General features: G+C 42.8%; 1 protein-coding gene across 2 annotated transcripts in view; it reads left to right on the top strand.

Moving 5' to 3' along the window:
• The window catches only part of PNPLA7 (patatin like phospholipase domain containing 7), a 133,189-nt gene that overhangs the window by 14,215 nt on the left and 105,722 nt on the right, over window positions 1–13,252 (top strand). The window contains exons 10-15 of one of the 2 annotated variants that reach the window (XM_051807885.1): window positions 1,532–1,660; window positions 2,973–3,053; window positions 4,210–4,351; window positions 5,177–5,269; window positions 9,917–10,017; window positions 11,012–11,158. In XM_051807885.1, coding sequence (XP_051663845.1) covers window positions 1,532–1,660; window positions 2,973–3,053; window positions 4,210–4,351; window positions 5,177–5,269; window positions 9,917–10,017; window positions 11,012–11,158 — 693 coding nt within the window. Of the gene's footprint in view, window positions 1–1,531; window positions 1,661–2,972; window positions 3,054–4,206; window positions 4,352–5,176; window positions 5,270–9,916; window positions 10,018–11,011; window positions 11,159–13,252 lie in introns of both variants that reach the window. The other variant, XM_051807883.1, reaches the window with a different exon arrangement.

Raw genomic sequence — 13,252 nt, 5'->3', positions numbered from 1 at the left:
ATGCACTTAAAACCAGACTTATATACATTTTCTATTGCATTTAAGTATAAGAATTCCAAAGTAATTCTTTATCTGAAGGCAGACTTTAAACTGGCTTGTAAAAGTGGATTGTTGCATTTATTTTTGTTAATTTTGGTTAATTTCTTTACCTAATTAAAAGAAACTTAAGAAAACTGGGGACACTGGTAACTTTGCCCTGTTGGTCAAAGAGATGTTTAAAATTTCCAATCCCTCAGGAACTTGAAAATCAAAGCTATTAATTTCATCCCCAGATTGTATAAAAAGGTCAGCTGAAGTTTGTGTAATTAAGAAATTGGTTCCAATTAACGTAATTTAATTTTAGAACCTACTTCATGGTGCCTTGCAGACCAGCAGACAGAGCTGCAGCTTTATTTTCCAGAGTGATTATTGTGGTGCAGAAAGTCTCTTGTTTGGTTTTGCTGGGTTCTTTAGGCAGGAATTCCTTCCCAGTGATTGTGTGGAGTTGTCTGGTGCTCTGGAAGACTTGGGAGTTGTTTCCTTTATAATCAGCATTTAATATCAGATATTAAATGCTGATTATTTCCCTGCTGCTGTTCAGGAGGGGGAAAGCTGTGAGGTGACTGTTAAAGCAGAAACTCCATTTCTTCCTTTGCTCCTTCTCTGTGCTGTAAAAGGGCTCATTTTATCTTAGAAATATGGGGTAGATCAGTATCTGATGTATTAGTGAATTAATTCATGAGTTATAGATGTTATTTCCAGCATTACATTTTAGAAGGGGTGCTGTCTGGAGTTTTTTGTCCAAGTGTTTGGCAATAGATTTTTGTTAAAACTCTATTGTGATTCAAGGGGAAAAATCCTAAACCAGAGGCTTGCCTTCCAGTGTAAAAAAATCTCTATATTCTGCCCACTTGCAGTTTTATTTTTCATTGGTTTGTTAATTCTCAATCTGTTCTTTGAGCAAGATGTTCTAGACCCACTTTGTCTTAAGTAAAGAGAAGCTGTTTGGCTTTGTCACATGGAATATTTCATATATATATATATATATATATATATATATGAAGACACATGTATCTTGAAACACAAGAAGTCTGCCTGGTTTTTGTCTCACTCCATTATGTATGTAATTACTGTACAATTTTGTTGTATTTTGTACTGATTGTGTGAGTCTGGGCTTGTTTTTGCAGCAAATAGCTTGGCTGTCAGTACAAATAATAAAATCAGCAAACCCTCTGTTCTCTTCAGCTGGAATTTGAAGTGCTCCTGAAGCCTGGCTCTGCCTGTAATGACTGTGGCAGAGCTGACAGACCCTTAACCTGATCCACCTCCTTGTAGCTCTTGTTTCTCTGCCTCTGTCTCTGTTTAATTCTGATGGAACTGCTGGTGTGAGTTCGCTCTCATTACTCCACCCGTGGGTCATGGAGCACAAGTTCAAGGCTTTCTGTGGTCAGATGATGTCTGCCAGACATACAGAGCAGCAAAGCAGGAATTTGGGGGGGTTTGAGTTGGATGGTTGGTGGATTAATCTTGTGCCTCTGGAACTTTCCATCAGGGCCACCCTGCTCCCTACAAAACAGTCTCAGCCCGAGCAGCCACTCCATCCACAATTCTGAGACTTCCAGCAAGTGCCTTCCAAGATGTGTTCCAAAAATACCCTGAAACTCTGGTGAGAGTGGTACAGGTAGGTAGAACTGAGGGGGAAGGGGGAATCACTCGTATTTCAAAGTTACAGGGAAGGCATTTAGAGGTTCAGCAAGTTCATCATCCTTTGGCAGGTATGGAACTGCTCAAGATCTGGAATATATCCTGCTATTCCCCTAGTTGTTAAAGCCCTAGACTTAATAATCCCAGCACTACCACATACAGGAAGAAATAATTTATATATATGTATCTTCATTAATTGAGTTTCTGCCTGTGGTAGCCTCTTTGATCAGCCTGACCTGCACTGTGAGCTCGTTGGTCCTTGAGGAGAAGGTGCTGGTGTGGGCTCTGCACCTCGGTGAGCACCAGCAGTGCTTCAGAATGGCTTAGGATCATGAGCAGACTGTCACATGTTCTGAAACAGGACTGTTGGACCCTTAGAAGCTGTTTGGTGAGGGGTGATGCTTTGGAAAATTCACAAAATTCGGATGGATATGTGAATTTCCACTTCAGAAGTGTCTGTCAGCACCTGAGGAAAGAGCTGTGCTTTGGATTAGCTTAGAGTTCACCTTCCCCTGCTTTGCAGAAGCTCAGACTGTTCTCAGGTGAGCACTGAAGTTTGGCTCGTCCCTCCTGCAGGTGGGAGGTGGTGCAAGGATCAGGAATGAAGGATTCCAGTTTGCCTCATCCCTCAGGTGTAGCAGCCAAAGGGTGCAGTGTCTGATGAGTCACTCTGGGCTGTCCTTTTGTTTTACTATCACTGCTAAATCTTTTTGTCCTTGCAAACTGTTCTGGTATCTGGATGATTTATGAGTGACACCTGAACCTCCTCATCCTGATGGTTGAGAGGAACAGATCATTAACACCAACTTAATTTACTCTGGGAGAGCTGGTACAAAAGACAGGATGGCTTAGGAGTGGGAATTATCTGGCAGGGCAGAGGAAGGTCGGGTGGCACTGATGTTCTGGGTTAGGTTTGAGTGCTTGTGGAGCAGTGGCTCAGGTTCTGAATGGGGAAAGATGGATTAATTTTTTTAATGAGAGGGGAAAATTGGAAGCAAAACCTTTTATTTCAAGGGACTTCTATTACTGATGTTTACAGAAAGCAAAAAGCATTTGGTGTTTGTGAGTGAGGCTTTGGATTCTTGTTCCACCAAATGATTGTGAAGTCATTGTAAATCACTTTGCTCTGTCTCTATCTCAGTTTGTCAGCTGCTGAAAAGGAATTTCAGCTTAGGGTGCAGTCTGTGTTTTATAAAGTGCTTTCAGGTACTGTGGTACATGGTTGTATCTAAATGCCAGAACAAGTGTGGGAGAATGCTGAATCCATTCCTGATGCTTCTTGTTTGCAGATCATCATGGTGAGGCTGCAGAGGGTGACATTCCTGGCTTTGCACAACTACCTGGGTCTGACCACGGAGCTCTTCAGCTGTGTGAGTTTGGGGGGCTGTCCCTCAGCTCTGACTGGGCACAGGGAGGTTCTCCTCCTTCCAGAAGGTTGTAAAGCAAATGCTACATATTAAATTCCTAATGACAGTACTTGAGAAGTGAGGTACTTGTACAACCAGCCCATAAAACCCAGCCCACGCCGACGCCTGGGGAATTATTGGGAGGCTTCAGTGTCCAAAGGGCATCACTCTGAAGTGATGGATGTGCTCTGCTCTGTGCTCCAGCAGTCCTGACATTTGTTAATGGTTCCTGGTCACCTCTGCCTATCGCAGTGTGAAAAATGCTGTCCCTGTGGTGGCAGAGGGTCAGGTTCTGACTGAACAAGTTAAATCTCTTTAAAAAGGAGGCCGTGCAGCAGCGGGGGAAGATGTTGGGAAATTCTTGTAACTTTAGCAAAATAGTGCTTGGTCCCTGTATCCATGATTAATGCTTAGTCTTGTACCAGATAGTGCTTAGTGCCTATAGCAGTGATTAATATGTACCAGCAGATGTCTTAGTTCTGAGAACAAAGGCTGTGTGTTGGAGCAAAGGCAGTGAGAAAAGTGCAACATGACTGGACCACGTAGTTGAGACACTTTCAAGAAGAGATTCATTGGGATATCTGGGACCACAGAGGGATAGTTTGGGGAATGGGGTGTTCCCCAAATGACAGAGACTCTCAAAACACCCCTACTCATATCCAGATAAGTTCACAGAAGTAGTTGGCATATGTGTATGTATTCTGGAGATGTGATGGATGTGTAATGATTATGTGTTCATTTCATATCTATAACCTGGTCTGTTTGGTTACTGGGTGTGCATTTGAGGTGCAGAGATCCCCCATGCACCCAGTGCTCTAAGTAATGCCTAATATAATTTAAAATAATGGCTTTCTAACCCAACAAACTGGTTGGAGAGGTTATTTCCCCTTTTTCTGTGACAAGGTCAGGGAATAGTTAATCAAACTGGCCAGTTTTGAGTGCCCAGCCCCTGATGGGATGGATGAGGGAGCTGGTGGATCCCATGACAAGTCACCCCTGGTGATCTTTGGTTGATCACCACAACTGGGAGCAGTCCCTGGGGGTCAGAGCAGGCTCCAGGCCTGTGGGACAGGAGTGAGTGTGTGGTTTATGTTTCCTTCTCCCCTTGCTCCTTCAGCAGAGCCAGGCCATCCCACTGGTGTCCGTGACCAGTGTCACAGCTGGAGGAAGCAGCAGCAAAGCTGGGAAAAGACCAGTGTCCAGTGCACTGGAGGAGGATCGTGGAGAGAAGTTTGAAAGATCTGGGGAAGGACTGGAAATGGGTAACGTTTCTGGAAACATGGAGTAGCTTTTGTGACCTTCTTTAATTGTGCTAATCACAGAATCCCAGGCTGGTTTGGGTGGGAAGGGACCTTAAGGCTCATCCAGTCCCACCCCCTGCCATGGGCAGGGACACCTTCCACTAGCCCAGGTTGCTTCAGCCCCAAATCCAACCTGGCCTGGAACACTTCCAGGGCTGGAGCAGCCACAGCTTCTCTGGGCAACCTGTGCCAGGGCCTCCCCACCCTCACAGGGAAGAATTCCTTCTCAATATCCCATCTAACCCTGCCCTCCTTCAGCTTAAAGCCTTTCCCCCTTGTCCTATTGATTTGATTGACTATTGATATCACTGCTATTGATCAGAGGATTTTTATTTTATTAATTAGGAATTGCCTTAGATGAGTTTTGGTTTTGAAGCCTTTGGATGGCCCTTAGCTTCAAAGGGGAATTAGTACTATCTTTTTAATTACTTTTAGGGATGAGGGGGAGGAGGAAAAAAGTGACTCCTAATTTCGAATGCATAGGAGGAGCTGGGAAAATTGTGAGTCTAGATACCAGCAGAAGAATTCCTGGATATGTGCCTTATCAGGCTAAAATGTCAGTACTGAAGGTAAACCCAGGAAAATAGAGTTGAATTTTGCCTCTGCACCTGGAAAAAATCCCCTTAATTAAATGAAAACCGGGAACAGTTTTAAACGATGTTTAACATTAATGCTTCAAAACTTTTAACACAGTGGGTAGTGAGAGGTTCTTGCTGTCAGTGAGATTTATTTTATTTGAGGTTACCTTGCTTTTACATTTGTGCAATTTTTGTTTCTAAATTCCAGATACATTGAAGATTTCTGGTGCAGAAAACACAGAGCATATTTTCAGGAGAAGCCTTTCATCACCTCCCTATGCAGGGTCTGCAGAGGCTTCTAGTAAGTAGTGCTTGGCAAAATTGTGGGAAATATATAATTTGTCTAATCATTTGGGGGGAAACCACATGATCTCTGGAGTGCTGGGGTAGATAATCTTCCTGTTTATGATAGATAATCATCTTGCAGACCTGTTTGTGGTAGATGATCATTTTGCAGTAGTGCTGCTTCCTAACTCATTTGTCAAAAATTTATTTAGTGAGTAACAAGTGGACTATTATCCAAGAGAGCATTCCCTTGCTGTCATTATTAGCAATGGGGAACATGCAGTAATTTGGCTACCAATGCCTGCAAATGAAGAGCTTTATTAATTGGTATAACTGAAACAAAGTGAGTTATGATGATATGCCATCATCTTTCATACAAAAGATGACACACGATTCTTGCTTGGCTCATTGTCCCAAAAAGCACATTACACATGGCTTTGTTTCCCAAAAACATTTGGGAATGTTTTTTTTTGAGTGGATAATAAAGGTGATGGATCACTGGAGGCTGTGAGGAGACATTTATGAGGCAGAGCTGGTTTGATGCTGCAGTATCAGTATTTAGGGCAATTTCAGTCATCTCCACTGTAGGCATCTTCCTCTGGGCCAGGTGTTCAGGACAGCTTTGTGTGCCAAGGTGGGGAAACTGGACTTGTGGGAATCACAGGGGGAAGACATCTGTCTGTGTTAGCTGAGTGCCAAACCAACCCTTGTGAGGGAGTTGGGAGGTCATGCTTAGATATGTTAATAGAGAACTCATAAAAGGTTTAATCAGTGGAATAAAGGTGCCCTGGGTACTTTAGAAGGTACTTTTGTTGCTCACCTTGGCTATTAGAGGGCTTAGAAGATAAGAACATTCTGTGAGGGGTTAAAGAGTATGGAGACAAGGGAAGGGAGGGACACAGGCTGAGGGAGCCCTCTGTGCTGAGGGCTTTGCCCAGGGCAAGGTTTGTGTCATTTGTTGCTATCCCTTAAGCTGGGGGTGTGCAGAGAGGAGGGGAATGGGGAGTTCCTTCGTTTTTCATAATGGAGGGCTGATTTGTTTCCTCTTCAGTTCCTGCTGGGCAAGTGTACAGGGTTCCCAGTTAGATTTTTTTCATAGCTTCCATGTTACTGTCCAGAGGGATGGATGTGATGGAGAAGTGGGATTTTTGGCTAGTGGTCAGTACCTCATCTTTTTGAACTGGGGAAAAAAATCACTTGACTTGAAATGGGGCTTGGCTTGATTTTCCTGTGTGTGAGGTTGTTTTGCACTATGCATTAAAAAACATACCAGCAGACTTGATTCAGTGGTGAATTAGGTAATACCCTGAACACAGGGCAGTTCAGTGAGGTCTGCCTGTGCAGCCCTGTGACACTTGTAAGGGACAGTCCTTGCATGTTCTTAGGAGCTGGATCCCTGCAAACTTACCCATGGATATGTCCATTTGTCCTCCCTTTCTCCTTTTGTGTGTCACAAGAGTTATATTGGTGTACACTGACCTTGGCAGAGAGAGAAAATTAATTTTTACTGACAGAAGGAGCATGTCTAATTGGGTAATTATGATTTGCCTCAGTTAACAGAGCTGATTTCTGCTCCCTGCACTGAGGTTACTGTTTAGTTTGCACAGAAAGTGTCATGATGTCTGTAATGACAAGATCAGGATCTTGCTTCAGATTCTATTCCTCTGCCTTACTGTGTGTTCAGGCTCCATGGAATATTGATTATATTTATTACTGACTCAGAGAGGAGAGAACTGTCTGTATTAGAGAGATACAGGTGCTGATATTTCAGCATCTCCTTGATTTGCTTGGCTCATCAGAACTAACAAAAGCTGCTAAAAATTCCTTTGGGGGGAAACACTTTTACCTCAGTTGCTCCTGGGGCTGGGGTCTAATTTATTCTTCTGGGTTTTGTGCAGTTCTCTAACTTGAAGCACAGCAGTTGTGTGGATGAGGGAATAGGAACCTGCCAACTCAGGCTACTCTGCTTTTTAAGTGTACTGACCCTTTGTGGAGAAAGATGGAACTAGCTCATGTGAAGCATCTGGTGGACAGAGGAATTAGAAGAAGGAAATAAAACAGCAAGGTCATTTCTATGATAAATTCACCCATTTATTGTTCCTGGGAGTGTGTCTTCCTGACTATTATTCTAAGGTTAAATAGCAGCTGTCTTTTATTGGTTTGTTTGTTGTTTTTTGCTTCTCAGGTGTTCAGAGAAGCTGCTCTTCCCCTCCCAGCCCAAAGCCCTGTGGGACCACCCGCAGCAGGCAGGGCAGGTAGCTCAGTGAGCGAGTGCTTGGCAGGGAAGAGGCACTGGAATGCTGCCAGTTGCCATTGTTTTTGCAGTGACTTCCATCCCAGCAGTGTGTGGGATACCAGCAAGCACATGTTCCTCACACAGGATCACATTCCACTCCTGTTTCCCACTGCCTTCTGTTCCTTTGACTCAACGGTTCCAGCTGAAGCTCGTTCTGGCGGATCCTTTCCCACTCCCGTTTGAGCAGCAAGACAGTTTAATTAATCACTGCGTGGGCAGCTCATCCCTACGACTGAGATGAAGACTCTGCTTTGAATAGAAGTCTAGTAGACATAAGCTTTCATTCTTAGAATGCCTCCTCGCTCTCCTCTCCCCGAGTTTTTGATGTGCAGAGGATGCTCTCCGTGCCTACGTGCCCATTATCAGATTATTTGGGTTTTACATGAGAGGTGTGTGTTTAGGTTGGGAATGCACTTGGTGTATTGGGGCTCAGGAATTGCTGGCACTGGGACTGGGGGGTCAAGGTGACTGACAGGGAGTCAGATCAGCCCAGAGGGAGCTGCTAGTTCTGCTATCCCAGCTTTTTTGTTTATAGCTGATTTAGGGTCTTTAATGCCTCAGTGAAAATGAAATTCAGTTGATAAAATCAACAGCTTTTTGGTTTGTTTGGTTGTCTGGGGTTTTTTTTCTGATTTTTATGGCTTGGAAGTTCTGCTGATAATAACCTTTGGGTCAGCTTGTTTGGTTCCTTGTTTGGAGGCTGATCACCAAATGATGTTGTGACCCCAGTGGCAGATGTGGATTTACTGCATGCAAAGATTGGTTCACATTTGTACATCACAGAATCATAGAATTGTTAAGGTTGGAAAAAAACCTCTCTAAGCTCATCAAGTCCAACCATTAACTCAGCAGCACCACCATGTTCACCACTAGCCCATGGTCTCAAGTGCCACATCCACAGGTTTTTTGATCACTGCCAGGGATTGTGACTCCACCACTGCCCTGGGCAGCCCGTGCCAGGGCTTTGCAACCCTTTCCCTGGAAAGATTTTTCCTAATATCTAATCTAAACCTCCCCTGGCACAACTTGAGGCTGTTTCCTCAAGATGGCATGGAAAAGAGTACTCTGAGGTAGATCTGAATATTTGGGACAGTGGGATTCTCCCGTTGTCTCAGCTGGGGAGGAGATAGGAGTCAAGCCCCTACAGAAATAAAAGAATGGTAGTTTTCAAATTAAATTTATAGACAGCTCTTCATGGGGGGGTGGTATTTTCACATGATCATATATCACAAGTTATTAAATACAGGGCAGCTCCATGTTTTCAAAAGCCAACTTCCCAAAGCTCTGGGCAAAACTAAAGTGTTTGGAGAGGGGGATATAGGGAAGGAAAATTAAAAATTTGAGCCCTCTCAGAACTTATTTGGTAACAAAAATTACCAGTCAGGAAAGACAGTTGGTTTTCCTAAAGGCCCAGCCTACTCCTGAACAGCAATTTGTACTTATAAAAGCAAAAGTATAAGAACAATGACAGAAGGGAAAAGGCATAAGGGAGAATATAGTCTTAATAATCTATTTTGGAAACATATTGAGCATGGAAATATGATAGAAATTATTATAGGTTTATTTGCTGACGGAAATTGCAATTTCTGAATGACTCTTAAACTCATCTGTAAATCCTCAGACTGATATGGGGGAATCCTGCTCAAGGTATTTAATTAAATAGGAGGAGTTTCCTCGTTATGTTTGTATTATTGATTAGCTCAGAGGGGTTCCTGGAAGGTGGATGAGACAGCCAAGGAGCTAATGTAATTAAGCTGTATTAAATTGGGAAGTAAAGAACAGAGGTTGTAGTGACTTCAAATTCATGAATTAAATAAATTCCCTGTAAGGGAATTTCTTAGGGAACTCTCAGCACCACAGTTTGGACAAGTTGTAGACAGGATCTGAGATTATTTAGACTTCAAGGAGAAATGCTTTGTATGGAGAGACTTTAAGAAGTTGCTGATCATAATATTCTTCCCCATGAAAGGTCTTGCAATTTATTGGGTACAAAAAAAGTTTCTTTTGTTTGGTGGATAAAAAGTTAAAGAGAATCATTACCTGAAAACAACAAGGAAATTCTGTTTGGTGGATTTGCCTCTTCCTGAAAATCATCAGATGTGAATGGCTCTGTTTTGTCTACCCCAAAATGCTGATTGTACCCTGTAAAATAATGGGTGTGGGAATTTTGGGAGGTGATCTATGAGTGAGTTCAGATGACAAGAGACAAAATTCCCACCAGATCTTCCAGGTCAAAGGGAACGAGGGAATCAACAAGAACATGAAGACGCCTCTTGCTAAAGTTGCTCCTCTTTGTGTGTTTTCAGCTATTTCTGAGAAACTGTGATAAAGGAGGTGCTTAAACCAAGACTTTCCCGTTGTTTTCAGATAATTGCAGCGGTGCCAAGTCTGACATGGACATGGCCTACGAGAGGGCCCGGGTGCACCTGAGCCCAGAGGACACTGCTGGCAGCCCCAGCACGGCCAAGGTGGGTCTGTCTGATCCTCTGGGAGTCCACCCTGTTCCTTGCCTTGCACATCATTATTCTTGGAGTGATTCCAGTGTTTTCTGCCTTTGAAACGCTGCCCTTGCACCTCTGTAGGAGTTGGGATATTTGGTCTTACAGAGTCAGACTGGTTTGGGTTGGAAGGGACCTTAAAACTCACCCAGTGCCACCCCCTGCCATGGGCAGGGACACCTTCCACTAGCCCAGGTTGCTCCAAGCCCCATCCAACCTGACCTTGAATGGTTTTTTTGTATAATTACTTTTTAACTCATAGTTGTTTCAGTAGATTTTGGTGACTGTTAAAGCTTTTTAGTGCAGATCTTGAAACTCTGGAGATTCCCTTGGCGAGCAGTCTGAAAGCACCCCTGCAACTTCTTGATTTTTAGGTATTGCCTTCCCCTCACTCATGAAATGAATCATTTGGAAAGGTGGATTTGTCAGACCACGCTTTTTTTGTGATTGGTACTTTGCAGCAAGGAATTAAAAACTTGTATCAGCCTGTGAACTTCCTGGAGGTCTCCAGTCACTGTTTATAAATCTGTTTTCCTTTTTGTGGTCTGATTTTTATGAATACTGGCCTGGAAGTCAAGAGCACAAAAATGCTCTTGAATTATGAAACTGCAGACTAAACTTTCAAGTGAAATTGTTGCTCACTGTGACCTTGACAGACATTTTTTCGTTTCCTCCATCTTTGTGTTGGTTAAGTTTTAGTTCCATCAAGCTGCCCAGTTTCTGAAAAGTCTCTTGTTTTTCCCTTTCACAAGCTGTGATGAGTAACTTTGTTTGACTCGAGTGTCAGAAAAAAATACAGGGATAATGAAGTTAGCAAGCTGTTGCTTTTTTGGAAACCTAGATTTTTCCTATGCAGACCACCAGTTGTGGTGGGTAGAGAGAACACATGATATGGCACATTTTGGCTGGGTAAGTGCCAATTATAATGTTTAAATGATCCTTGTTGTGTTTCTGCTCTTTGCAGTCCATATTGAAGAAGACTGTGACGGTGACAGAGACTCCTTCAGCAGTTTTCCATTACAGTGCAGTGCAGGACTCCTGTAACACCAAACATATTGATGCCATCGTTGAAGCAGCAAAGAAGGACCTCTCAACCCTGATGAAACTTGATGTGAGTTATTGCAGGGAGAACTGGCTTTGTTTTTGCATTTCATCTCACTCTGCCAGGAACCAAAAAGCAAATTGTCTCCCCGGTACCGTAGACGAGCCGAATGTTTTATTCAATAGTTGTTGAAGTTATTAGAAGGGCTGAAGTAAATTTGAATTATTCTGCCACTTGAACAGACCACGCTGGAATGCAGTGCATGAATCTTCTCTCACTGTGTGCAGATTTAGCCCTGTGAGCAGCAAATGTGCAATTTCTGCCACTTTCTAATTCTGTGCTCTCACATAGTGAGTGTGAAGAAGTTATGTAAAGGCATTCAGGTGATTGCTGAATCCATTAATGCTCTTGGCACAGCATCCAAGTGCTTGTTTGGGTTTTGGAGTTGAGTCTCTGTACTTGGCAGTGGCACTGGGAGCATTTCCCAGCTGGGTCCTGTGCCTGGTGACCTCCCAGTCACCCCCGAGCTCAGCCCCTGCCGAGCCCCTTCATGTTGGAAGAAGGGATGAAAATGATTGTTTCCATCATTCCTGTGATTCCAGCTGCATTCCATTATGGAGCTGTGGCTGTTCATGCAGCTAATCAGACAGTTTGGGAAAATTATGCATCTGTCTCAGTCAGTCACAGACATCCCTGGCTTGTTCCAGCCTGTACTGCAGTAACTCCACTCTGCTGGTGCTGCCAGGGGCTGGGCACAGCTGCTGCACCTCCTCCTCTGCTGCCAGAGCTGTCATCAAACTACACTTGGTAGAACTCAAAAAGGTTTTACTTTTGGATTTTAACATTCCCTCCTGATTTCCAAGTTATTGCCCTCGTGACTTCAGAATCCCTGTCACGGTCTCAGCTCCCAGCTGGGACACTCGAGGCTCCCCATCCTCACTGATCTGAGGTCTGTCTGCAGGACATTTACCTGTCTTATGGTAATTTCCAGGGTTTTTTCAGGCATTTATATCCTCATGAAAGGCTACAGACTATTTTAGAAGGAATTCTTGTTGCAGATGGAGTGAACCAGGACCAGGTCCCCTCATCTGTTCTGCTCAGCTTCCTGTTCTTGATAGAACTATCATTAATGAGCAGAAATCCCAAGATCATTGAAATGATTACAGCACTTTTGTTTTTTTTTTTTTTTTAAGTCTAGAATAAATTTCTCAGTAATTAACAAGCAGCAGTTGAGAGATAAAGTTAATTGCAACAGTATCCTTGAAATGCAGCACCTAATAGGCAGTGTTTGTAACATGAAGATCTCAATAACAATGAAACAAAGTAGGATTTTCAAACTTGGGGTTATAGCAATTTACAGTTTTTTCACAAGCAAATTGGAATCTGATGGGATGTAGCCAAATACCAGAGATCTCATTGAAAGTTTAATTTTTTTCTCCAGACACCATAGTAAAAGTTCTTTTACAGGCAGTGGAAGAAAAATCTTGCTGTGTGCAAAATATTTGTGTTCAACACTGCTTACATAAAAGAAGAAAATTAATTCTGTAAGCTGGTCTGGTAAAAAATGAGATCTTTTATTTCTTAGCTGGCTGGAAGCATTTTAATTGTCATTTTATAGAGCAGCCAACCAGAGTGAATCAAATGAAGATGTTTTGATGACAGGTGGTGGTAGGTTTGGGGGTATTTTGGTTGTTTGGGTTTGGGTTGTTTTCATGATACTTTGAGAAAGGAGGGGATAACTGACTGTAGGAGAGAGGCACTGTTGTAGGTATCTTACTTCAGAATTAAAATTTTCTTTTTTTTTTTTCTTTTGTTTTAAATAACTTGAATTCCTTGGATCTGTCATAAGTGGTTTTCAATCTCATACAATTTTTACATGGTTTCAGCTTTGTCTGCAGTTATGATATGACACTAAGCAGTGTTGCAGGGCATCTCTTCTGTGTGAGTTATAAGGGAATTTCCTTTGACAAACGAGTTATTTGCCCCAGTTAATTACTGGGTTTGCTTATTGTTTATAAGTGGTTTGTATTTTCACTTCTGTGTCATAAACCCTCCTAGTTTGTTATCCAAAAATAACCTCTGCTACTTGTTATATTTGTTACTGTAATTTATACTGTACCCTGATTTGTCCAGTTTCCTGCTGCAACCATTTGTTACAGCAAT

The sequence above is a fragment of the Manacus candei genome, unplaced genomic scaffold (assembly GCF_025592945.1).
Source record: "Manacus candei isolate 608988 ecotype Guabito, Panama unplaced genomic scaffold, ASM2559294v1 h1tg000071l, whole genome shotgun sequence".
NCBI classification, from domain to species: Eukaryota; Metazoa; Chordata; class Aves; order Passeriformes; family Pipridae; genus Manacus; species Manacus candei.
This window is presented reverse-complemented; position numbering and strand designations above follow the sequence as displayed.